The following is a 26,564-nucleotide window of genomic DNA, read 5'->3' as shown; positions in this document are numbered from 1 at the left end:
AGGAACCGGATGGCAGGGGTATTGGAAACTAGGGGAACCGGACAGGAAAAAAAGAAAAAAGAGACGGGTACGTCGAATACGACGACGGAAGAAAATTGTTTCTTTTTTGAGGAAAATTTTTTTCTTTTCATTTTTTTCATTTTTTATAATATATACAAATTGTAGAAGACAACAGAAAAATAAGAATAAATGAACAAACAGAATAAACAAACAACAAGAACAAATCATGGCAGAACCCAGCGCAGGGACAACACAGGGTGGAGGCGGATTGTTCGGGAAGTGGATGGAGGAATTATTGAAGAAGGGGGGTTCGCCTCCGACGAATCCTCAGGAAATTACGGTAAGTGCATATAATAAAATAAGGAAGAAGGAGAGGTGAAGAGAAGCGCAAAGGGGAAAGCATGTTACAGAAGGAAAAAAAGGAAGAAGGTCTTAAGGGAAGAAAAAGGGAGGAATATTTGAGGGAGGAAGAAAAGGAAGCTCCAAGCTTCAGAGTTCAGGGTTTCGGAGTTTCGGGGTTTCAGGGTTTATGGTTTAGGATTTAGGGTGTATGTGTAAGATTTCGCATTTTTAGATTGCGCGATTTATAATATTTTTACGGTGTATATGTGTAAGATTTCGCATTTTTAGGTTGCGAGATTTATAATATTTTACGGTGTATATGTGTAAGATTTCGTATTTAGGTTGCGGGATTTAATATTTTTTCGGTGTATATGTGTAGGATTTTGTATTTTTAGGTTGCGGGATTTAATATTTTACGGTGTATATGTGTAGGATTTCGTATTTAGTTTTGCGAGATTTATAATATTTTACAGTGTACATGTGTAGGATTTCGTATTTAGGTTGCGGGATTTAATATTTTTTCGGTGTATATGTGTAGGATTTTGTATTTTTAGGTTGCGGGATTTAATATTTTACGGTGTATATGTGTAGGATTTCGTATTTAGGTTGCGGGGTTTAATATTTTACGGTGAATATGTGTAGGATTTCGTATTTTTCGGTTGCGGGATTTAATATTTTACGGTGTATATGTGTAGGATTTCGTATTTAGTTTTGCGAGATTTATAATATTTTACGGTGTATATGTGTAAGATTTCGTATTTTTAGGTTGCGGGATTTATAATATTTTACGGTGTACATGGGTAGGATTTCGTATTTAAGTTGCGGGATTTAATATTTTTTCGGTGTATATGTGTAAGATTTCGTACTTTTAGGTTGCGGGATTTTATATTTTACGGTGTATATGTGTAAGATTTCGTATTTTTAGGTTGCGGGATTTAATATTTTACGGTGTACATGGGTAGGATTTCGTATTTAGTTTTGCGAGATTTATAATATTTTACGGTGTATATGCGTAAATTTTCGTATTTAGTTTTGCGGGATTTAATATTTTTACGGTGTACATGTGTAGGATTTCGCGTTTTTAGGTTGCGGGATTTAATATTTTACGGTGTATATATATAGGATTTCGTATTTAGGTTGCGGGATTTAATATTTTTACGGTGTATATTTGTAAGATTTCGCATTTTTAGGTTGCGGGATTTATAATATTTTACGGTGTATATTTGTAAGATTTCGCATTTTTAGGTTGCAGGATTTATAATATTTTACGGTGAATATGTGTAAGATTTCGTATTTAGGTTGTGGGATTTAATATTTTACGGTGTATATGTGTAAGATTTCGTATTTAGGTTGTGGGATTTAATATTTTACGGTGTATATGTGTATGATTTCGTATTTAGGTTGCGGGATTTATAATATTTTACGTTGTATATGTGTAAGATTTCGCATTTTGGGGTTACGGGATTTATAATATTTTACGGTGCATATGTGTAAGATTTCGCATTTTTAGGGTGTACGCTTCAGGGTGTATGCTTTCGGTTCTAGGGTGACAGGTTTTTTCTTTTCTTTTTTTTTTTTTTTTCGCAAAAATGAAAAGAATAAAAAAAAAAAAAAGGCAAATAGGCATACGCATTACCTTACCACATTGGAAAAAAAAGAAAAGAAAAAAATAAGAAGATTGGGGTGAGAGGATGATGAGGAGGTTGAGGGGTGTTAGAAGTCAGATTCCGGGTTTAGGAATAAAGGTTTTAGGGGTGTTGGTATAAGGTTTCAAAGTTTAGGAGTAAGGTTTTAAGGGTGTTGGAATAAGGTTTCAGAGGTTAGCTTTTAGTTGCTTTGAGGGAGGGGGAAAGGAAAAACTCCTCGCAGACAGGGATCGGATACTACACGAAACCCCCTGATGAATGCCGCAGGCATACTCCCTGAAGGAAAAAAACTCCCCGCAAACAGGGACCGGATACTGCACGCTAACTGGATGGCAGAGTATCAGGAACGAAGTACCAATAACAACTGAAAAAGAAAAAAAGAAAAAGAAAAAAGAAGGTGGTTGAGAGGTGTTAGAAATTAATTTCCGGGTTAAGGACTATGGTTTTAGGGCTGATGGACGTCAAATTCCGAATATAGAAAGAAGGTTTTAGGGGTGTTGGAATAAGGTTTCAGAGATATAGGAGTAAGGTTGTATGGTGTTAGAATAAGGTTCTAAGGGTATAGGAATAAGGCTTCCGGGTATTGGAATAAGGTTTTTAGGGTATAGGAATAATGTTTTTAGGGTATAGGAATAAGTTTTTTAAGGTATAGGAATAAGGTTTTTAGGGTATATGAATAAGGTTGCGGGGTTAGCCTTAGTTGAGCACGGGGGGGAAAGGAAAAGCTCCTCGCAGACATGGACCCGGTACTGCACGAACCGGATACTGCACGAACCGGATACTGCACGAACCGGATACTGCACGAACCGGATACTGCACGAACCGGATACTGCACGAACCGGATACTGCACGAACCGGATACTGCACGAACCGGATACTGCACGAACCGGATACTGCACGAACCGGATACTGCACGAACCGGATACTGCACGAACCGGATACTGCACGAACCGGATACTGCACGAACCGGATACTATACACCAACCGGGTACTGCACCAACCGGATACTGCACCAACCGGATACTGCACCAACCGGATACTGCACCAACCGGATACTGCACCAACCGGATACTGCACCAACCGGATACTGCACCAACCGGATACTGCACCAACCGGATACTGCACCAACCGGATACTGCACCAACCGGATACTATACACCAACCGGGTACTACACACCAACCGGATACTACACACCAACCGGGTACTACACACCAACCGGATACTACACACCAACCGGATACTACACACCAACCGGATACTACACACCAACCGGACAGGGGGAACCATATAGTTGGGAAAAACTGCGCAGGGGGACAATCGCATAAGGGAAGGAACTGGAGAATTGAAAGCAAACGGGGGGAGGAAATTATAAGATGGAGGAAAAGAAGAAAAAGAATATGGAGATAGGGGGAACATAAGTGGAGGGAGGATGGTGTCACCATAAATATATGAATATATATATTCGGATTACGAAATGTATATGTAATTTTTTTTTTTTTTTTTTTTTTTTTATGTGTAGGAAGAAATGCAGAAGAGTTTGAAAGAAACATGGGAGAATTTGAAGAAGTGGGTGACGAGGAAAAACGAGTCCAAGGAAATCAAGAACTTCTGTGAGAACATAACGGGACCCGGGGGAACAAGGAAGGGACTGGTGGTGGGGGCAATGAAGGAGATGTGCAAGGCAGTTGCTGAAATAAGGTATTTCATGAGTGGTATAGGAACGGAGGGTAGTGAGTTCGAGGGCGGGGAAGATGTACCACCCACTTATGAAGCAGTGGGAGGTCCTGAAGCCTATAGACGTTGTCTCGTTGGAGCAGTTGCTTTATCCGAAATTTATGGAGATCATTGTCATTTGAAGGATGTGATTAATCACATATCGCAGAGCGTGGAGGATAAGTTAAAGGCACACGATGGCGCTATCGATAACTTGGATGCATGTAAGGGGATTACCGCGAACGACTTAATAGTCGGGAAAGCAGTTCTTGGGGATACAATCAAAGAGTGGGAACAAAGAATGAAAGAATTAATGCGCGCACCAGGGTGGGGGGGCATAAGTTGGAGGCTCCTGAAGCCATGGATGAGTTGGTCGAGCGCATGTGGGGGGGGAAAGCAGGGAAAGGGGAAGGAAACAGAGGAAAAGAATAAAGGGAGTATCGGAGATTTCCTTAATGTAGGCGACACCAATAATAGGGCACAGTTAATGGACGAATTAATAAGTGATAAGGAGTCGTTAACAATCGGAGACTTGAAGACAGCAATAATGTCGTCTATGCAGAATGATGGCACTGGCACTCCCCTTAACTTTGCTACCTTAATGAGCAAAGTAGAGGAGAAAATCCAAAAAAATGAAGGTAAGTGTTAAAGAAAAAGAAAAAGAATGTTTAAAAAAAAAAAGAAAAAGAAAGAGAATGATAAAATAAATTAAAAAGAAAAAAAAAAAAAAGGATGGGGATGGAAGATAAGGAGGTTGATGGATTCTGTAAGATGAGAAGGGTGTGCAGGTTTTGGAATAAAGGTTTTAGGGGTGTTAGGAGTAAGGTTTTAGTGTATAGGAGTAAGGTTTTAGTGTATAGGAGTAAGGTTTTAGTGTATAGGAGTAAGGTTTTAGTGTATAGGAGTAAGGTTTTAGTGTATAGGAGTAAGGTTTTAGTGTATAGGAGTAAGGTTTTAGTGTATAGGAGTAAGGTTTTAGTGTATAGGAGTAAGGTTTTAGTGTATAGGAGTAAGGTTTTAGTGTATAGGAGTAAGGTTTTAGTGTATAGGAGTAAGGTTTCAGGGGGTTAGGATTAAGGTTGTACGGTATAGCGGTAAGGTTTCAGGGTACAGGAGTAAGGTTGTAGGGGTATAGGAGTGAGGTTTTAGGGTTCAGGAATAAGGTTCCGGGGTTAGCTTTAGCTGCCTTAAAGGTGGGGAAGTAAAGGAAAAACTCCTCGCAGACAGGGACAGGATACTACGCACTAACAGCATGGTAGAAACCGGATGGTAGTAACAGGATGGCACACCAACCGGATACTACATCAACCGGATACTACAACAACCGGATACTACACCAACCTGATACTACATCAACCTGATACTACAACAACCGGATACTACACCAACCGGATACTATACATCAATCGGATACTACACCAACCGGATACTACACCAACCGAATACTACACCAACCGAATACTACACCAAACGGACACTACACAACCGGATACTGCACGAACCGGATACTACACCAACCGATACTACACCAACCGGATACTACACCAACCGGATACTACACCAACCGGATACTACACCAACCGGATACTACACCAACCGGATACTACACCAACCGAATACTACACCAACCGGATACTACACCAACCGCATACTACACCAACCGGATACTACACCAACCGAATACTACACCAACCGAATACTACACCAACCGGATACTATACCAACCGGATACTACACCAATTGGATACTACACCAACCGGATACTACACCAACCGGATACTACACCAACCGGATACTATACCAACCGGATACTACACCAATTGGATACTACACCAACCGGATACTACACCAACCGGATACTACACCAACCGGATACTACACCAACCGGATACTACATCAACCGAATACTACACCAACCGAATACTACACCAACCGAATACTACACCAACCGAATACTACACCAACCGAATACTACACCAACCGAATACTACATCAACCGAATACTACACCAACCGAATACTACACCAACCGAATACTATACCAACCGAATACTACACCAACCGAATACTACACCAACCGAATACTACACCAACCGAATACTACACCAACCGAATACTACACCAACCGAATACTACACCAACCGAATACTACACCAACCGAATACTACACCAACCGAATACTACACCAACCGGAAATGTAGAAATGTCTACACGGAAAAGGAGGGAAAAAATTTTCATTGATCAATTGTGAATGACATACATTCACTTAATCTACATAAGTACATACATATACACATATGGCACTTTACATGTCGTATTAATCTTCTTTTCGCAGCTGAAGCATGCATGAAGCAAGACGGCATGAGTTCATGTGAGCGCCTAAAATGTGCAAAAACACATTGGGAATTGACGAAACAGCAGAGCAGCAGCGTAAGCAAGGGCAAAAGACTGCCTATATATACATATATATACATATATACATATATGTATATATACACATATATACGTATATGTATATATATATGTATATGTATATGTACATATATATGTATATATGTATGTATATATATGTATATGTATATGTACATATATATGTATATATGTATGTATATATATGTATATATGTATGTATATATATGTATATATGTATGTATATATATGTATATATGTATGTATATATATGTATATATATGTATATATGTATATATGTATATATATGTATATATATACCTTCCCTTTCGATATAGGGAGTTTCCTGGGACGAACACGTCCAGAACGAATTGGGCAATCTCTTTAATCGGGGGACCACTAGTAGTAGCACCACTCCTAACCAATGCGAAAACGATGGCTTAGATAATGCAAATAAAGAAGCATGCAAACACATTACTGCTAAATTAGAACTTATGTACAGAACGGCAAGTGGCAAACATCAATTATCTGATCAAATTATAAATTGTCTTCTGTTAAATGTCTATGCTAAAAAATTAAAAGAAGAAGCACAGAAAAAAGGGCTTTGTAACATAGACGACGGTTTAAAGAAAGCTTTTGAACAAAGTAGTACCATTATGACTACTGCAGGTCAATGCACGAATGGCACTAATGACTGCTTCGTATGCACACAGAACGAAAATTATGATAGTTGCTTGAATGACAGCACGGGAATAAAGCAGAAAGTTGATGACACGATCAAGGAGAAGAACGCCCAAATACAGAGAACCCTGACTGATATAAATAAGGTAAATTCCTTATGTGAACGTATACAATGTGCAGCGAAGTGGTATGAGAACAACGGGGGACCAGGGAAGGGACAGGTAAGTGGGCACACACACCACCTGCTTGGGTGGTAAGGAATGACCATTACATATGCGTATATACATATGTATATACATATACACTTACATACATACATGTATACATACATACATGTATACATACATACATGTATACATACATACATGTATACATACATACATACATAAGTACATACATGTATACATCTACATATATATACATGTATATACATATATACACTTACATATACACATATATGTATATGTATATATATGTATACATATATATATACCAATGTATATGTGTACGTATATGCATATACATGTATGTATACGTATGTATACTTATGTATATGTATATATGCATATGCATTTATGCATATGTATATATATATGTTACTTCACTTACAGAACCAATTTTGGACGGACGATGTAAAGAAATTGTGGGAAGAATTGGCACAGAAAATGACTGCCAGTAAGGGAACAGGGAATGGAGATTGTAATATAGTGGATAAGGGCACTAATGATGAAAGGGATGCCACCGACCCTGAAAAGACAGCATGCAAATTTTTGCATGCCGGATTAACACATCTGTATACGACGACGGCGCCGGCAGCGACGGCGGCGCCGTCAGGAACTAGTAATCCAATTTTGGACAACCCATCGTTGAGACAAGCGATGGGTTGTTTCTTACTTCATTTATATGCAAAACATATGAAAGAAAAGGCAATTTGTAATATTGAAAAGGGGATAAGCACAGCTTTCACTTTATGGAAGGACCCTAATTCTAAGGCAAACTCTTGCCAGAATGGCAAGGGCAAGGGACAATGTGTCCCTTGCCAATGGAATGAAAGCAAATATGACAATTGCAAAATTGAAATGAATGGCAAGACAGATTCGAAGGTTGAGAAGAAATTGGACGGCATCGTCACGAAGGACGATGCCGCTGTGACGGCAGCGGCGAAAGAAATGAATGAAGTGAAGGACTTATGTAAACGCTTCCAATGTGTATCCGAAAGATGGTTAAAACAGGAAAAAGCAAACAAGGGCGGAACTGTGGAACCCTCTGACTGGGTAAGGGAATAACCATTACACATAAACATACATAGATATACAGCCATATATATACATATATTTACATATGTACGCATATACATGTATGTATATATATATGTATATACATATATACATATATATATGTACGTATGTATATATATTTTCTTTAATTGTAGAAGAAAGTGTGGGACGCAGCAAAGAATGAACTCACCACCCTTGGCAAAGACATAAATTCGAAGAAGAAGGAAGTTCATGAATACTGTAAGGACCTCGGGAGTCATGGAGACGGAAGGCCGAGAGATAAGGAGGCTTGCCTCCGTATAGCAGCAGGATTAAAAAACCTCTACGACATCAAGGACGGAAACGAGGTTGAAAAATCATTCAAAAGAACGATGCAATGTGTTTTATTAAATGCCGTTGCAGATAGACTGATGGGCCTTCGATGTAAAGGGGAAAGGAGTGTAGTGGAAGGGATAACTAAGGCATTTGACAATAGTGAGTCCATTAAGGATAAAAGTGTCAACTGCAAGGGTGATAAATGTTTTAAGTGTGAGAGGTTCAAAGAATACAGCAGATGCTACATTAAAGAAAATAGCAACACATCGGAAGTAACGAAGTTACATGATAAAATTGATCCAATGTTGGAAGATAGCAATATTAGTAGTTCCTTATCGAAGTCTTCTCTAACGAGGACCATATGTAAGTAGACACCACCAACACAATCCTACTTCACAATTCCCGCACAACCACCATCATCACCACCATCATCACCATCAAAGCATTCTACTATCATCACCAATTCCACCTTCCCCTCCTTCCTTTTCTTCTTATTCCTTTTTCTATTTTTCCCTTCACCTTTCCACTTCCTTTCCTTTCATCTTCCCATTCTCTTTTAACATCTTTCCATACAGGTGGTGGTCAATGTAAGGACACAAAGGGTTTGTGTGGTCGTGTAGAATGTGTAAAGAAGCAGTGGCTTGAAGACAGGGGGCACGATAAATCCAATAAAACGAAGGAGGTATGGAATAATATTGTCCACTCTATCAGGTGATAGATTAGTGTACGAAGTGTATGCGCATGCATTATATATGTTTTCATGGGATGAATAAATATACATATACACATCTATATGTACATACATATACATATATACATATGTATGTACATATGCGTACGTATATACATGTATACATATACACGTGTATGTATACATGTATATATATATATATATTACTTCAATTGTAGAATGAAATGTGGACCGAAGTCCAAAAGGAAGTCACCAAGCTTGACAGCGCCCTTTCTGACAATGGGGGAAGCGACGGCGACGTAGACAGTCTGTGTTCTGCCGTTACATGTACCAATGGTGCAAAGGACTGTGTGAGCAAAACAACATGCAAACTTATTGTTAGAGCACTAAAGGACATACATCAAATCAAGAAAGAAGACGGATCCGGTTCTGAGGGGGCCAAATTGAATGACCGAATATTTAAATCTACCATGCGTTGTGTAATATTGAATGCATTAGCAGAAAAATTAAAACAACATGCAAAACAGGGTGGTTATGCTTGCGCTGTGGAGGAAGGTATAAAGGGGGCCTTTGTTGCAGCCGGGAAGGAAGAAAATCGCAAGAAGTGGTGTAAGGAGAATGGTAAAAAGGATGATGGTTCCTGTGAGGAATGTAAGGAACAGAAGTGTATCAGTTCCACAATTGAGAACAAGAACTTGTTGGATGAAGTAATGAAAAAGTTAAACGATGGCACCACCAACACCAACATACAATTCACATTGTCCGAAATAAAAAGGAAGGTCACTTTATGTGATCGTCTCCAATGTTTAGCATCTCGAGTTCAGCTGACCATGGGAAACAACCGTGCGGTAAGTAGAATAAAAAGAAAAGGAATAGAAGGAATAAAAGAAAAGGAAAAAAAAAAAGAAAGAAAACTTCAGATTCCGGGTTTAGGACAAAGGTGTCAGGGTGTATGAACTTAGATTCCGGGTTTAGGAATAAAGGTGTCAGGGTGTCAGAATTCAGATTCCGGGTTCAGGGATGAAGGTTGTGGGGGTGCTGTAATAAGGTTGTAGGGGTGTTAGAATAAGGTTTGCGGTTGCTAGAAGTCAGACTCCGGGTTTAGGAGTGAAGGTTTCAGGGGTATTGGAATAAGGTTTCGGGGTTAGCTTTAGTTACTTTAGGGGGGGAAAGGAAAAACTCCTCGCAGATAGAGGCAGGATGGCTGGGAATCCAAAAACGTACACTACACACCAACACGAAACAGAAAAAGAAAAAAAAAAAGAAAAAGAATGTATACTTATACATATACGTATGTATATGTATGTATGTACATATACATGGATGTATATGTATATATGCATATGCATATGCATATGCATATGTATATATATATATATATATATTACTCCACTTATACAGGACGACTTCTGGGGGAAGGAAGGCGGCGAAGTCGCCAAACTATGGAAAGAATTGTCACAAGCAATGACAGATAATGGGGGTCAAGACAAAGGAGGTCAATGTGGGACAATGGATGATGGCAGTGGCGCTGCCAATGGCAGACCTGCTACTGACCCTGAAAAGAAGGCATGCAATTATTTGCATGCCGGTTTTGAACAACTCAAGACAACTCCAACGAATGGAACTTCAACTTACCCCATCCTGAGTAAGGACCCACTGTTGAGGCAAACAGTGGGTTGTTTACTCCTGAAGGAATATGCAAAAAAAATGCAAGATCAATCAAAATGTGTTATCGATTCCGGTTTAAAGAAAGCTTTCAAGACATGGAATACAGGTATTACTACTGGTGAATGTAAGAACGGCAGTTCGTGCATTGAATGTGAATGGGAAGAAAATTTGGAGACTTGCGAAATTAGCACTAATGGCAAAACAGGGAAGACGAAAGTGACGCAAAATTTAAAAACAGTACTTCCAGACAATGACACAACTGTAACTGCCGCCCTAACAAAAATAAATCACATGGATAAGTTATGCGATTACATTAAATGTGCCGCACCAAAATGGTTCCAGAACAACGCAACGACGTCGAACGGAAAAACTACTCCAAAGAAGACTTGGGTAAGTATTACTACAAACAACACAACACCAGAGGGATAGAAAGGAACAAAAAAAAAAAAGAAAAAAAGAAAAAAAGAAAAAAAGAAAAAAAAAAAAAAAAAAAAAAAATTCAGATTCCGGGTGTTAGAATAAGGTTTCAGGGGTATTGGAATGAGGTTCAGGGTATAGGAAGAAGGTTTGAGGGTGTTGGAATAAGGTTTTCAGGGTATATGAATAGGGTTCCGGGGTTTGCTTTAGCTACTTTAGGGGGGGTAAAGGAAAAACTTCTCGCAGACAGGGACAGGATACTACACCAGCCGGATACTAGACACTAACCCATCTACTACATATATAACTTTTTACTTTTTTTTTTTACAGTGTGACTTTTGGGATACGACTGTTAAAGGCGAACTTCTGAATATGTTCACAATAATTCAGACGAATGGAAATAACACTGCAAAGAACAATAATGTTGTATGCAAAGCATTTGGTGATGGTAATGCTGATAGTGTCGAAAGAAAAGCATGTAATCATATCACAGCAGGTTTACAACACATTAACACAATTACAGGTGATACCACCACTCAGAACGGTAATAAGGATGATGATAAGTTTTTTAAACAATCTATGATGTGCGCAGCACTTAACCTATACGCAACTAAAATAAGAAAAGAAATGGAGAATATTTGTCCAATTGATGAGGAAAGAATAAAGGCAATGTTTGATGATTGGAATAATGAAAATAATAAAAATTCTTCGTCTTCGTCTTCGCCTTCGTGTTCGAGTGGAGTTTACGGTTGTTTTAAATGTGAGAGGGTGCCAAAATCAGAATTTAGTAGTTGCCAACTAAGTGTTGACAGCTCTTTGGTTAAGACAAAACAAAATGGACAAAATTGCGAGGAGAACAAAGAAAAGGTCCCCCAAAAAATGGACGAATTACTCAAAAAAGAATCCCAAATGAAACAAACACTAGATAAAATAAATGAAATGGACAAGAATTTCTGTACTCAACTCCAATGCGCAGCAAAATTATACTACGTAGAAGTCAAAAACAAAAAAGGACAAAGCAGCGGAGTGAACTGGGTATGCGAACCCATATCAATGACAGCAACAACATTATATATACATATACACATATATATGTATATATGTATATACGTATAAGTATAAGTATAAGTATATGTATGTATATATGTATATGTATATATGTATATGTATATATATGTATATGTATATATATGTATATGTATATATGTATATGTATATATGTATATATATGTATATATGTATATGTGTACACATATGTGTATACATCTGTGTACACATATACATATATATTTTTTTTAATCTCTCTTTTTCTTTTGTTCTATGTTTAGGATGCCTTGAGCGGTGAGATCGGAAGGGAATTAAAAGAACTTTTAGAATATATGACGAAGTCTGAAAATCAGAATGCAGTTACCCAATACTGCCAAGACTACGATTGGTATACTTTAGGCCATAAACAAAGCAAAACAAATAAAGCAGCTTGTCTGCTTTTTGCTGCAGGGTTGCAGCACATTTATACCCATGGTAATGACCAAAAGAAGGGCCCATCGTTCAGACAAACGATGGGTTGTTTATTTCTTAAAGAATATGCAAAACAATTAAAAGTAATGGCAGATAAAGAAAAAAAGTATAAGGTACATCCTGATTGTAGTGTAAAAGAGGGCATAGAATATGCTTTTAAGAAAAGTGGTGACATTATGAAAGGAACACCTCCATGCAACAAGAATGGTAGTAATACTTCTTGTTTTGAATGCAAACTGAACGACTATAATGATTGCTTGATTGGCACTGACAATGTAAAGTCTGAAGTGGAATCAATCTTCCAAGACCAACCGAACAAAAACCATATGCAACAAACATTAGAGAATACAGTCTGTCCCATCCTTCTTACGGATATCCTTACCCCTTTTCTTCCTTTGGCTCCTGTCTCCATTGGCCTTTCTGCTATGGCTTATTACCTTTGGAAGGTAAGATAAAAAAAAAAAAAAAAATCTCTTTTAATGGACAAAATTAATTGTTAAAAGGAAAAAAAAAATTTTTTTAACGGTTAAAAGGAAAAAAAAAATTTTTTTAACGGTTAAAAGGAAAAAAAAAATTTTTTTCATGGTTAAAAGGAAAAGAAAATTTTTTTTAATGGTTAAAAAAAAAAAAAAGAAAAAAAAAGAAAAAAAAAGAAAAAAAAAGAAAAAATAAAATAAATGTGTAAAAAGAACATTTCACAATCTTCTTAACAAAAATATTCTCCCCTTTTTCTTTTTTTCTTTTTGTAGTATTTTGGTCCTCTTGGTAAAGGAGGACCACGTTTCAGAAGATCTCCTGCTCAAGCATCTCGTCCATCTGTACAGGAACAACTCCTCGATCATGTGCAGCCAGATAGTTCACATGAATATCAATTGGTGAAGGAACGAAAACCTCGTTCTGCTCCAACCAGAACGAAGCGTTCTGGTCGCGTGAATCGTCGAACGATTATTGAAATTCATTTTGAAGTGTTGGATGAATGTCAAAAAGGGGACACACAATTGAATCAGAAGGATTTTCTGGAACTTTTGGTTCGAGAGTTCATGGGATCCGAATTAATGGAAGAGGAACAGGTTCCTAAGGAAGAAGTTCTTATGGAAGGGGTTCCTATGGAAAGTGTTCCAATGGAACGTGTTCCAAGTTTAGGTTCCGTGTTTATGGTTTAGGGTTCACAGTTTTAGGTTTAGAGTTCACAGTTTTAGGTTTAGGATTCACAGTTTTGGGTTTAGGGTTCAGGGTTTAGCGTTCAGGGTTTTGGGTTTAGGGTTCACAGTTTGGGGTTCACAGTTTAGGGTTTATGTTTTAGGGTTTAGGTTTTAGGATTTAAGGTTTAGGGTTTAGGGTTCAGGGTTTAAGGTTTAAAATTAAAGATATAAATTAAAAGTTTCACTCTGTGGAAATTAAGACCTTTGTTTCACAAGTGTGAAATGAATGAAAACCTTAATTGATAATGTGTTATATTTAGATCAATTCATTATATAGAACAGACACACACACACGCACACAGAAATAATTTTGACGTAATCTCGTGATAAGGGAAAAATATATATGCTTGGAGTGAAAAATGTTTTGGGAAGAAGAAATATTGCTTTCATACCCTTTTTGTCCTTTTTTTTTTTATGTGATAAACAGACATAAGGAGTTTGAATATTCATGTTATTTCTTAATTTTTTTTTGAATTTCTTTTATTAATTTTTTTTTTGTCCTTTTTTTTTTTTTTTTTTGTATTGTTTGAATGTACTCATGTGTTCAATGTATCATGAATATGAGAGCCTATAGAGGAAAAAAAAAAATAAAAGAAAAGAAAAGAAGAAAAAAAAAGGATTTTTTCTTCCACATTTATTTTTTATTTTGTTTGCAACTTTACTGAACATCTAAAGTGTTCATTAAAATTTTTTTGGTTAAAAAATTTTTGTCCTAATAATTTTTTATAATTTTAATAATTCTTTCATCATCCTTCTCCTTGCTAATTCTAAATATGGAAATTTGAGAAGTGTTCCAAATTGTGGACATTTCTTTTTGTTCCTTTATTTCTTTCCTTTTCTTTTTTTCCTTCTTTGATTTTCTTCTAATAAAACATTTTAAGTACTTTTCTTCCCCGTATAATATAATTTGGTAATTCTAACCCTCATTTCCTTTCCACATTTTATTCCGGTACATTAATTCATTAACTCAATAAGAGCGCTTCCCGCGGCGGGAAGGTCACGCGTGGCGTAGTGCACGACTTCATTGGTGCAAGAGAAAAGGTTTCCCTTTTTCCCGTATTTCGCTGTGGCATATTTCTTCGTGTCCATGCCATATATTATTCCTCCCATGCGCCTCAGGTGTCGACCTATATATATCAAGTACATTTTCACCATAGCGTGCCATGTTACAGGACCAAGAAAGAAAAAAAAATGCTTTTTCCGGAAGTTTCTTTGCCCGCCAAAAAAGTTAAGAAATGCTTACTAGGGGATGATCCGCTTTTACACCTTCAGTTGTTGCGCTTCTGTTCAACGCCATCACCATAACGACTGTGCGTGGAATTATACCCGCCAGCTGATGAAATTATGCGAGGATGAAAGAGTGCACATGGCAGAGCACACTGACGTAGGGGGGGGTGTCAAAAAGGAAGGAATTTCAAGAGGAACCGAAACCCTTTCGACATTTCCTTATTGACATTCTGTAAAATGGAAAAGAGGTTTCTTCCTCTTTTATTCCTTAAGGCCATACTGAAAAAAAAAAAAAATTCAGTTGGAGGGGAACCCCCCCAAGAGTGGTGAAAAGTAATCCAAGTGTACGTACATTTTTGTATGCGCCGGAAAGTGAGAGAGGAAATGTGAAGCGCCTAACTCCTTAGGAACGCAAGATGAATAATACGAGCATAAAAGATGTCCGGGATTATTTCTCCGTAAGGTTAAGTCTCTTCACAGTTTTCAAAGGTGGGCACAGGTGTGATGTCCACAGCACGAGAAGGCGGCGTAGTCATGGGGTGAAGGACCGAGCCGTCGACCCTGGGGAAGCGGCCTCCTCCCCCCCGGATGAAGATGCAAACGATATCGCAGCGAACACTGCGAATACTGTCAGTAGCCCGAACGGGGAGAGCAAAACGGTGTTCCTGCGCAAAATGAGGAGACTGGAAAAATTCAAGTATCTCCAAAGGAAGAGGAAAAAGAAGCACCTGATCATGTCAAAGGATGGCAAAGAAAGAATTCGCCCAGGAAGGGGGAATTCTAAAAGGAGAGTGCCCCCCATTCAGTTAAAAGGAACTACTGTCACAATAGGGGCAGGTTTAACAAGTGGTTTAGACTCTAAGTTGAATCGAAATAAAAGGAGAGAACATTCAGATGTTAAGTATGCGGGCGAAGAGGAAATTCCCAGTGATGAATTTGAAGCCACCTGCTATCTTCTTATGGACAAGGAATTTTATAGCCATCCAGTAAGTGTCAGATGTGCAGCCTCCAGCAGGAGGAAAAGTCACCGTGCCAAACAGCTTAGTAACAAATGCGTGAACCATTGGGGGGAGAACTTAAGAAGATGCACACGCGTAAAAAAAGATGAGTTGCAAAATTATGATAATCGAATTGCAGAGGATATGGCGAACATATTGAGCAAGTCCGAAAGGAAGAGTTCTACGTCAGGGAAGAGGGACACCGGAGAAGGTGAACAATTGTTTAAGAATTCACTGGGGGGTAATAATCTGTCCAGTGGAAGAGAGCCACACACAGGTGGCCCTGCTAAGTGTGACAGTTGTCGTGATAACCACTCTGATAACTCCCCGAAGGAAAATTCCACAACGATGCCCAGAAACAGAAAAGCCAAAGCGATACGAAGGAATCTGTGCACAATCAATCGAACCCTGAATTATCCTATTAGGTACTCCCAGCTGAGCCCAAAGAGTTACTTATTTTTTCTCATCCAACATAGGGAAAAAAAAGATTGGAAGTTTTACTCGTACTGTAGGGTGTTTTCCCCCAGTGGGGCCATTAAGCAGGGACTTCAAATTAAGAAATTGTACCATCTTGGGAGGAAGGAGAAAATTCAGGATATCATTACCTCTGCGTTGAGGAAGAAAATTGCTCATATGGATGATAACAGTTTTAGGAAGAGTACTTCTCACCAGAGTATAATTTCCTTCTTGCAAGGAAATAGTGTTTATCGTGATTTGCTGTGTTTGTACCGTCGCTCACGAAAGGGAAGTGTGCAGAGGAGGAGGGATCAGTTCAGTCAGGTGGTCCTCAGTAGAGAAGGTAGTATAGAAAATGTTCGAAGTGGAGCATCCTCAGAAATGGATAGTCATCACAGTATTCTCCCCTTAAGAGAGGAAAAAAAAGAGCGAAATGTTCTTAGAGGTGTGTATGAGGCTGATGAGATGGATGATCCACACGACACACTGGTTGATACTACCTCCCATCGTAGTGCCAAAGGACACGAGAAGTCTATATTCCCTACAGGATCAGAGAATCCTCCCCATCGGCATGGAACTAACACCTTCTATCAAACGATGAAACAGTACAATCGCATCTCACGTTACGTACGTTCGGTAAGGAGAATTTTTTTTGGATGGGACACTCCAGTGGAGAATTGTCTCAGCGCGGGGAGGATAATCTGCCAAGCGGATGACCATCGCGAAGTGACTGAAGAAAACGTTAATGAGGAACATCGCTTCGATTTCACCCAGGGGGAGATACTCATGAAAGAAGAACAACGAAAGCACAACGGTTGTGTTTCCTTTCGTGTGACCAACCTTGGGAGGAAAAAAAAATATATATATATGACAAGTCAGGTAAAACGATTGCGGAGAAAGTTGCGCCAATACGAATGGGAATTGTTCTGCGCAGGGGGAAGGATATATCATGAATATGGCAAGCCTGGTCATTCCTTTGAGGATACCCTGCCAAAACGGAATCGCGTGGTGGCATCCTTGAGGAGAATATCAGAAATGTACGCCCAGTGGAAGATAAAGGAAAAGGCGCATATTGCCGGATTCCTTTTTTTTCATTTTTCCCTTTTTAACGAACGTTGCATATATTATGGAGACAGGAAGGGAGAGAATCATCAGGAGGGAGCCCATCGGAAGGAATCCTATCCGACCAATTGCCACCCCGATAATCGTGATGACGGTGATTATGGAAGTAACTGGTTTTTCAACTCTTTCGACTATGTGGGCGAGGTCGATGGCACGCCGGGGAGGGGCACGAGTTCTGTAGTGCGGGCCTTCCTGAAAAGAGTGAAGAGGCCTGTCATTGGGGGGAAAGAGACACTGCAGGGGGAAGAAGACTTGGATGTGGGAACAGTGGAGGGAGAAACCCCGGGAGAGGGAAAAAAGCGAAACGACATATTCGAGCATATGAATAGATACGCAAGTCGAATTAGTAAAAACATTCACCTAGCGAATAGAAGCAGATACGATGATTACCCGTTTGACTTTTCTGTCCAGAAAAGGGAGGGAGGATGGCATGTCACAGCTGACGCAGCTCCAGCGATGGAGGAAATAAAAACGATAAACACAATTTTGAATACACCAGTGATTAAGCTAAATGAGGTGGAGAAAAAGTGTCTGTGGAAGTTCCGCCTGCAGCTAGTTAACAGACAAGAAGCTTTGGGTACGTTTGTCAAGAGCGTCAATTGGGAGAACCCACAAGAAAAGGATGAAGCCACGGAGTTGCTAAATTACTGGTCCAAGCCATCTTTGGAAAACTGCCTTGAGATGTTGAATTGCCACCTACAGCGTACAGTGATTAAGAAATACGTGATGCAGATAATTGCTCAGGCGAAAAAGGACCAACTAAAGTTGTATCTATTCCAACTGGTGCAGAGTCTTCGAGTTTTTAACCACCAGCCGATTGATGATCTGTTTATTGAAACCTTAATTAACAAGTGTATCACGTCGAAGAAACTATCTATATTTCTCCACTGGTTTTTGTTAAGCGAAACCAAGGATAAATGTAAAGGCAACCTCTACATACACATTCATAAGCTCTTCATTACCAAGTTAATGACATCCAATTTGAAAAAGAAAAGGAAGATTCTATCTATTCTGAAAAACCAAAACCGATTTAGGAACCAATTGCTGTACCTCACGAAAATTGCCAAGAGCAAGTCCGATCGAATCTATAACAAAACGAAGAAACTCAGGCAGTTCCTCTTTTGCTACCGCCAGAACTACGGTTGTGTTGTGATTAAGGATTTTATTAAGAATAACATCTTCGTGTCGGACAACGAGGTTTATGATTTTGTCTCTCCTCGGGATGCGCGGCAGGGAGCTGCGGCGGAAGGAGTACAAGTGGAAGGGGCGGTAGACGAGGTGGAAGGGGTGGTAGGCGAGGTGGAAGGGGTGGTAGGCGAGGTGGAAGGGATGGTAGGCGAGGTGGAAGGGATGGTAGGCGAGGTGGAAGGGATGGTAGGCGAGGTGGAAGGGATGGTAGGCGAGGTGGAAGGGATGGTAGGCGAGGTGGAAGGGATGGTAGGCGAGGTGGAAGCTCAAGTAGACGTAGAAAAAAACGTCGTGACGATGCAACAAGTGGTCGAGGAAGACGCCACCGTGGACGTTGACTCCGACGCCGATTCAGTGCACCATCAGAACGATGTGTGCAACTCCGTGTACTACCTGAACGGAGAGCTGAGTATCCACGCGGATCCGGAAGCAGACGTATATTGCTTCCAGTACGATCCCGGGGGTACGCAAACCGCGCAGGGTACACTGCCCTTGACCCACAGGTCAACCTCGGATATCAGCACGGAGGAAAGCAAAACTATCAACTACATAGACGACTCCAAAGGGGCCCCTATCGAGAGGAACAAAGATACGTCCTTCTTCTCCAACCTCCTGCAATTAAATGATAACTTCGACTTTTTCCTAAGCGCAACGTACAGTGATGAGGACAATAATATCGACATTCTGGATGATTCCATAAGTCTCGTCAGGAAGCAGAAAATAAAGAGAATTAGAGCTCCGCTAATTTTACCCATCGATCCAGACATAGAATTCTTGAGCTTTTTACCTGAACAGTCATACGTATTGAGATCCTCCCTGTACCCAATTGTAATAGCTTGCCTGGTGAGAAAAAAAATAAAATTGGCACATGAACATTTCCACAATTTGATAATCAATGAGCAAAAATATTTAAAAAAAAACGTCAAGAAAAAAAAAAACTATTCCATGTATCATTCGTTCAACTCGAAGTTTTTAAAATCTCTGTATAGCTCCTTTGACTGCGCATCTGATTTTGAGCGTCATTACAGAAAAGTGAAGTGGGAAGGCAAAAATATCTTTTATAATGGCAGGAGAGTGGAGAAAGTGGGGTTGCAAAAATTGGTCCCCCGTGATGGTGAAGAGTGTCCAAGTGTAGATTTCCCAATTGCAGATCCCCCCAACGCACAAGTGGTGATCCATCACGAGACGGAAAGTACCTCACACAGTAAGCAGTGCGTAAAGAAATACAACGAAATTTATGAACTCTCCATTAAAAAATACATTTACAAAGCGGGAGATGACTTGAGACAAGACCATCTGGTCATACAGATAATATGCATCATTGACAACATATGGAAAAGGTATGGACTGGATTTGAAGTTAACTCTTTACAAAGTTCTTGCCCTTTCCACAGATGATGGGTTTATCGAGTTTGTTAACTACGCAGAATCTATATCTTCTATTAAAAAGAATTATAAAGGAGAAATTAGACAATACTTCATGGAGAAGGGCACCGATCCCAAGTCTCCCCTCGGATTTGATGCCACCATTTTGGAAAACTTCATCTCCAGCTGTGCAGGATATAGTGTCATCACTTACTTACTTGGCATAGGAGATCGACATTTAGACAACCTCATGGTTTCACGTGATGGATGTTTTTTCCACATTGACTTTGGGTACATATTCGGAGAAGACCCCAAGCCGTTTTCTCCCCCCATGAAATTGTGCAAAGAAATGATCGAAGCCATGGGTGGAGCCCATAGTGTTGGATATGAACAATTTCTGAAGAAGTGCTGTTTGGCCTATAAGTACCTGCGCTACCACTCCAAGTTAATCATTAGCCTGCTCGATTGCATGTGCGAGTCTGGATTGAAGGACATGAAAATGAGCCCCGAGTTGTGCGTACTAAAGGTTCAGGAAAAGTTCAGATTGGATTTAAACGACGAGGCCGCGGAGGTTTACTTTTTGAGTGTCATCAACACTTCCGTTAAAACCCTCTTCCCCGTCGTGGTAGACAAGCTGCACGAGTGGGCCCTCAACTGGAAGTGACAGCGGATAAGTTGCTCATCTTTTTTTCTGCTGCAACCTCTTACTCCTTTGTGTAGGTGCCACTGATATGTGATCCTATTTTTTTTTTTTGTCATTTTGTTGTGTAGTTGCTCCTTCCGTGGTTTTTCCCCGCTTGGGAGCGTCACAACCCTGCGACCTCGCGAATTCTTCTTTTTTTTTTTTTTTTTTTTTTTTTGTGTTCCATCTACACAAACACGTTCATGTACATGTGTAGTAAAAGTGAAAATTTACCTTCCTGCATAGGCGTGGTGGACAGGTAAAAAATGCTCCTTTAAAACCAAGGCAATTTGTTCCTAACCGAAAGGATGCCTGTAACTATGTACAGTGGGGTTTACTCCCAGTGTGGTTATACATGTCTCTAATTTTAAAAAAGGAAATTCACCATTAAGAGAGAAAATGTAAAAAGTCTGATGGGTATGCGCAGAACGCGTAACAACATGGTTACATATGGCCTTCTTTCCTTTTTTTTTCTTTCCTTACCCCCCTCCCCCTACTTATGCACATTTGCGTGTTACCATTTTGACGCACCATTTTTTTTCTCATGCCCATCGTGGCAATAGTGAAAGGAGGGTTGCTCCACTCAGCGAAACAACAAAACATGAGAAAGCTTGACACAGAAGAAGAGTGTAAGCAGGATTACCAAAACGGGGTTTGTCTTCTCAGCCGCATCCTGCCACAGGGGGAGGAAGACAAACCCCTCCACACACTAAGGTGTGTACGCTTCTTAAACAGGTGAGCCATTTTCACAAACATTGCGCCTATAGGAAGTTGGAATTAAAAAAAAAAAAAAAAAAAAAAAAAAAAGCTAACCTGTTCAGGCAAAAACGCATTCGCCAGGGTTGCATTTTAGCTCGAAACTAAAATGTCAGCGAAGGAAGAACAAAAATACGAACATTCTGGAACGCACACATTCACACATCCATGCTGCATAAGCATTATGCATCAACTTGGAAGTATTCCTTCCCTGTTGCTATCGCAAAAATGTAGAAACTCTTCAGTGTGAAGTTAAAGCGGTAGCTAAACTAAGTCAGAACAAAAGTTAAAACTGTGCAGAAGTCACGGTGTGTGCAACTTGGACAAAAAAACCATGAAGGAAAAAAATATGTGCACACTTTTACCTTGCTTTTCTGCACAAAAAAAAAAAAAAAAAAAAAAAAAAAATTGTACAGCCATTAATATTTGAAAAGTTAAAACCACAGTGAGGTGATAAAAGCACACCCCATTGGGAACTTTTCATTTTTAAATTATTTACCCTAAATGTGCATAATTATGCACACAACTATGGAACGTTAATTTTTGTTTCCCTATCTACATAAGGATATTAATGTCTACATGTAGGTATCCCAGTTTGATGGCAGAAGCTCGTAAATTGTACCGCGGAAGGAGTTTTTAATTTTTATTCTGCTGTATTTTGCCTTGTGTCTGTTTTATTTTTCTTTTTGCTTTATTTTGTCTTGTTTCTGTTTTATTTTTTTTGCTTTATTTATTTATTTTTTTTTTTCTGCAATGCTAACGGGGGGACGAAATGGAATAATAATCGGCGAAGGGGCGAAATGACCAGCGGGCAAAATTGCGGAGGCGGATCACCAAGGATACCCCTGCGATTACCCACGTCACATGCCGTTCTGTGCCACGTTGTTTCATCTTTTCTCTTTTTCAAAGAGGATGTAACAAAAAAAAAAATTCCGTCCAAAATTGTCACTCCAAATTTGATCCTTCATGTTTGTCTGTCCAAAATTTTGCGCTCATTTGTTCTTCTAAATTTGTCCATCTAAATTTATCCGTATAAAATTTGCCGTTCATTTTACTGCCTCTTTCACACCGAAATAAAAACGCAGAACTAACATTTCTGCTAAAAAAATAAAAAGAAATTTTAGAAAACTAAAAAGGAAGAAGCACCCCTAGTATGTAGAAACGTGTACACCATACATGAAAAAACTATTTCAACCTATGTTGTCCAGTGCGCGTAACGTGAGGAGCATTTGTTTGTAAATTTCATGCGTAGAGAAGTGAGACGCACCTTCTCAGTAGAAACGGACAAATCGAAACCCCTTTTTTGTGTCATTGTTTTTCAAATTGTTTTGCGATACTTAAGTTCGCCTACCCCTATCCACACGTGTTTGTGCGGATCCGTCGTGGGGAGCCCTTTCTCCATCTGTGAAATTGCATGCACACTGTGTGTTCCCCATTGCCCACACGCCTTGTGAGCAATTTCCTGTTTCTCCCAGAACCGCTGCCTATTTTGAACTCCCATAGGAGTTCCTTCGGCCGCTTGCGCAGCATTCACGCTCAAAAAAAAAGTCAAAAAAGACAGAAAGATAGGAAACCGCAAGCGCTTCCTTCGTCAGATCCCTACTTGCCGCTTCTCCAGTCGTAAACGAAGCCACAGCAAGAATTAGAAAATAGAACTGGAAAAGGCCCCAGAAAGGATACCCTCTTCGTAATCCCCTCCGACGGCACAACAAAATGAACTCTCTAAAGTGATAATGAAAGAGATGCAAGAAAGGCGCTGCGATGAATCCGTTGCAAATCAGCGGCGTATACAACATCTGCTAATTATACCCTTGCTCTCATTTTAAAATAACTCGTCGTAGTCGCTTCACGTACCCTTCAAATTTGTTTTTTTTCCCCCCCCTGTTTCTCCCCCTTAAAAGGAAAAAGAAGCAAGACATTCTTTGGGGCAAAAAATGGAGAAATGTAAGTCCAAAAAAAAAAATTACCAAGACGGGTTCAATTACACACTATTTGTTATATACCCATAGGTTGTGCACCTTCCAATTTGTTCCCTACTTCTTTCCTCGGTGTAAAAAATGGCTGCTCCGAGGAACGTTAATATGGGGAGTATTGGATTCACCCTTGGAAGCTCCACCCATGACTATTGCTCCCCCCCCACCCCAACCCCGTCTGCAGCTTATACAGCAAAAGGCAATTAAGGAAGAAATGAACAAACAGTTGAAGGCTTCCCTGGAGAAGCAGTAAGGGAGACCCTACCAAGGGGGGGCACACACACATATACACACACACACACAAAAAAAAAAAAAAAAAAAAAAAAAAAAAAAAAAAAAGAATAAAAGGCAGGAAGGAGAGAACCCCAAGTTGGTGCAATGATCAGATGATAATCCTACATGTAGTTACATTATTTTTTTGAAATGGTCTACTCCTCCCCTGCTTCTCATCTCCGTTTCACTCAATTTGTACGTTTCGGAGGTTACCACATTGTCTGTCCCCTTTGTGTCCTCACCGCAGAAAGCAAGAGGAGGAAGAGAAAGAGTGTACCTTCAAGCCGCAAACCCTGTGGAACCAGAGCTTTAAAAAAACAATTTCCTTCGTGGACGAATTTTTCGTCAAATTGAAGCCGTACATAGAGCAGCAGCAAGGTGCCTACCTCCGTTGCGCTAGTGTATGTCCCCCTGGGGAAGGGCACATTTATGTCCACGTCTGCTTGTTCTATTCACTTTTACCACCTTTGTCCCCCCACCCACCCATCCACACACACACACACACACAGCGTACCTGAACCAGTTGAAGGAGCTCGATCGGGACGACGAAATATTCGCGCAAAAAATTAAGGTAAGAAAAAAGCACGCAGGCAGAAATAGGAACGTTTGTATTTTTCCATGTTCTGGGACTTGCCATGCCGAGCCTTCTTGCGCGTGCTCCATTTCATACCTCTTAACGATCACCTCTACACAGGAAGAACTGCGAAGCATGCTCGCGAAAGCAGTGGACAAAGAAATAATGGAATCCATCATCGAAGGATATAAGGGAGTGCGCACAAGAGGAATCAACAAAGTGAAAAGAGAGAGACTAGACATCCTGTCTAAAATGATAAAACTAGAGAGAGCATACAACTGTTTCATGGCCAAAGAAAATGTCGACAAGAAGGACTTAGGAGAGTGTGGATTCGATTGTGACTTAGCTGCAAAGTTAAGAAATGATATTCTGAAGAATTCCTTGTGTCCAAATTCTTTGAGAGATTTTGCTCGAATACGATTGGAGATTAATCAAGTGCTGGAGGAGGAGCTTCACAAAAGAGAAAATGAAAAGGAAATTTTGACATACTCCACTAAAGGAGATAATAATGAACTGTCACGGAGTGAAGAGGATTGTACGGGTCGGTATGCCGCCTTTGTTAACAACTCCAAGGGGACTTCCCAGGAAAGTATCACCTGCGCGGATGATAAAAGAGTGGTGGATGATGGAATTATGCCTGTGGGCGAATCGTACGAACAGAACTACGAAGGGAATGCACACTCGGGGGGCAATGCGACTACGTTGCACGACGGTCATCTGGAGGAATATGTCGGGGGTAACTCCAGTGGAGACTTGGATGGCAACTTGAGTGGCAACTTGGGTGGCAACTTGGGTGGCAACTTGGGTGACGCTTTCCGTGGCGATTACGCTGGGTCTACCCCCCAGGTGTGGAGATCAGCACTACATGTCTCCTCTTTAGATAGGTGCCAAGTGATGACACCCACGAGGAGAGTACCCAATGGAAGTTCTGCCTTTTATCCGGATGGACAAATGGATGCACCGCGGATAGGAGGTCACGAACCACATGGAGCAACGTCTGAATACACCCCTCAGATGGAATATGTTAACTACACCATGAATAGTATAGACGCTCAGAAAAGGAGCAACAGAAATGTCTACCTCAATAGTAACTACACCGCAATTTTAAAAAACGAAGAAGCAAACAAGTACGTCTCGTCGTTGCAAAAGGATTTAGGTTCAGTCAATGTCATAATAATGAATAATAATGCAGGTAACAGTGTCATCAGTGGGGGTTCTACGATGCAGAGTGGAAGAGGAAGCTTTGCCAACTTGCCCCCGAGCAGTGGCGCCTACTATGGGAGGGAGAACCCAACCTATATGGATCCAAACAATATGAATAGGTTACGCAATTTTGATCATGTGCACCCCATAAGTGGTAGTATAACACAGGGAGGGGAGCCCCGAAATGCATCCAAAGTGTTAACCCACAAAGGGGACTTCCACAGTCCAAGTACCAGGGATGGCAGAACCGATCAATACCTGCACAGAAGCTCTGAAGGAAAGAACACCAGATATGTTGACAAAAACACATACACCATAAGGAATGGTAACAACTTTTACAACGTAGATGGGATGAAAAATAAAAAGGATGAATTTCTCCACCAAATGAACCCTTTTTTCCGAAACAATTTAGTCCATAATGCGAGGGAGGATATCGTTCCGGTTGGAGCAGCAGGGGATATTACTGCCCTCGGCACTTCTGCGCATTCTTTGGGTAAGTCTCCCACTCAGGGGGTAGACCTCAATAAGCCACTACTTCGAAAGATAATAGACAAGTTTGCCATTTTGTAGAGGCTCTCTCAAAGGGGGAAGGAACAAAAAAATGTCGTCGTCAGGTTATTGCTCCATCTCCCCCCCCCCTGCCGTTGCGTGCCTCCATTTCGTCATCTTCGTTACACCTAACGTTGCCATTTTTTTTTTTTTTTTTTTTTTTTTTTTTTTTTTTCGTGTCTTTAATTTTTGTGCCCCATTCGTTACGTTTATTTGAAAAAGAAGGAAAAGAAAATTAAATTAATTTAATTTAAAAAAGGTAAGTTTTAGCGTGGAAGAGGCATATCTGCTCGGTCTCTATGAAGCTGATTTTTTTTTGA

The 26,564-nt window shown here is 40.0% G+C and overlaps 3 protein-coding genes across 3 annotated transcripts; all 3 read left to right on the top strand.

Annotated features, from left to right (window-relative positions):
* Positions 1-226: 226 nt before the first annotated feature.
* PKNH_1018000 (SICAvar, type I) lies at positions 227-13,840 on the top strand (the record flags this gene model as incomplete). Its single annotated transcript, XM_002259627.1, has 12 exons — positions 227-340; positions 3,509-4,340; positions 6,037-6,131; positions 6,449-7,012; positions 7,403-8,065; positions 8,224-8,746; positions 8,959-9,065; positions 9,293-9,922; positions 10,476-11,132; positions 11,490-12,194; positions 12,488-13,123; positions 13,427-13,840. The coding sequence occupies 12 exons, from the start codon at positions 227-229 to the stop codon at positions 13,838-13,840; spliced, it is 5,940 nt and encodes a 1,979-aa protein (XP_002259663.1).
* Positions 13,841-15,522: 1,682 nt separating this feature from the next.
* On the top strand, positions 15,523-20,898 carry PKNH_1017900 (phosphatidylinositol 3-kinase, putative; the record flags this gene model as incomplete). The annotated part of the gene is made up of 1 exon (XM_002259626.1): positions 15,523-20,898. The coding sequence occupies one exon, from the start codon at positions 15,523-15,525 to the stop codon at positions 20,896-20,898; it is 5,376 nt and encodes a 1,791-aa protein (XP_002259662.1).
* Positions 20,899-23,385: 2,487 nt separating this feature from the next.
* PKNH_1017800 (conserved protein, unknown function) lies at positions 23,386-26,265 on the top strand (the record flags this gene model as incomplete). The annotated part of the gene is made up of 6 exons (XM_002259625.1): positions 23,386-23,399; positions 23,574-23,616; positions 23,830-23,894; positions 24,166-24,296; positions 24,428-24,489; positions 24,613-26,265. The coding sequence occupies 6 exons, from the start codon at positions 23,386-23,388 to the stop codon at positions 26,263-26,265; spliced, it is 1,968 nt and encodes a 655-aa protein (XP_002259661.1).
* Between the last annotated feature and the right edge of the window lie 299 nt (positions 26,266-26,564).

This window comes from Plasmodium knowlesi (genome assembly GCF_000006355.2).
Source record: "Plasmodium knowlesi strain H genome assembly, chromosome: 10".
Lineage (NCBI taxonomy): Eukaryota > Apicomplexa > Aconoidasida > Haemosporida > Plasmodiidae > Plasmodium > Plasmodium knowlesi.
This window is presented reverse-complemented; position numbering and strand designations above follow the sequence as displayed.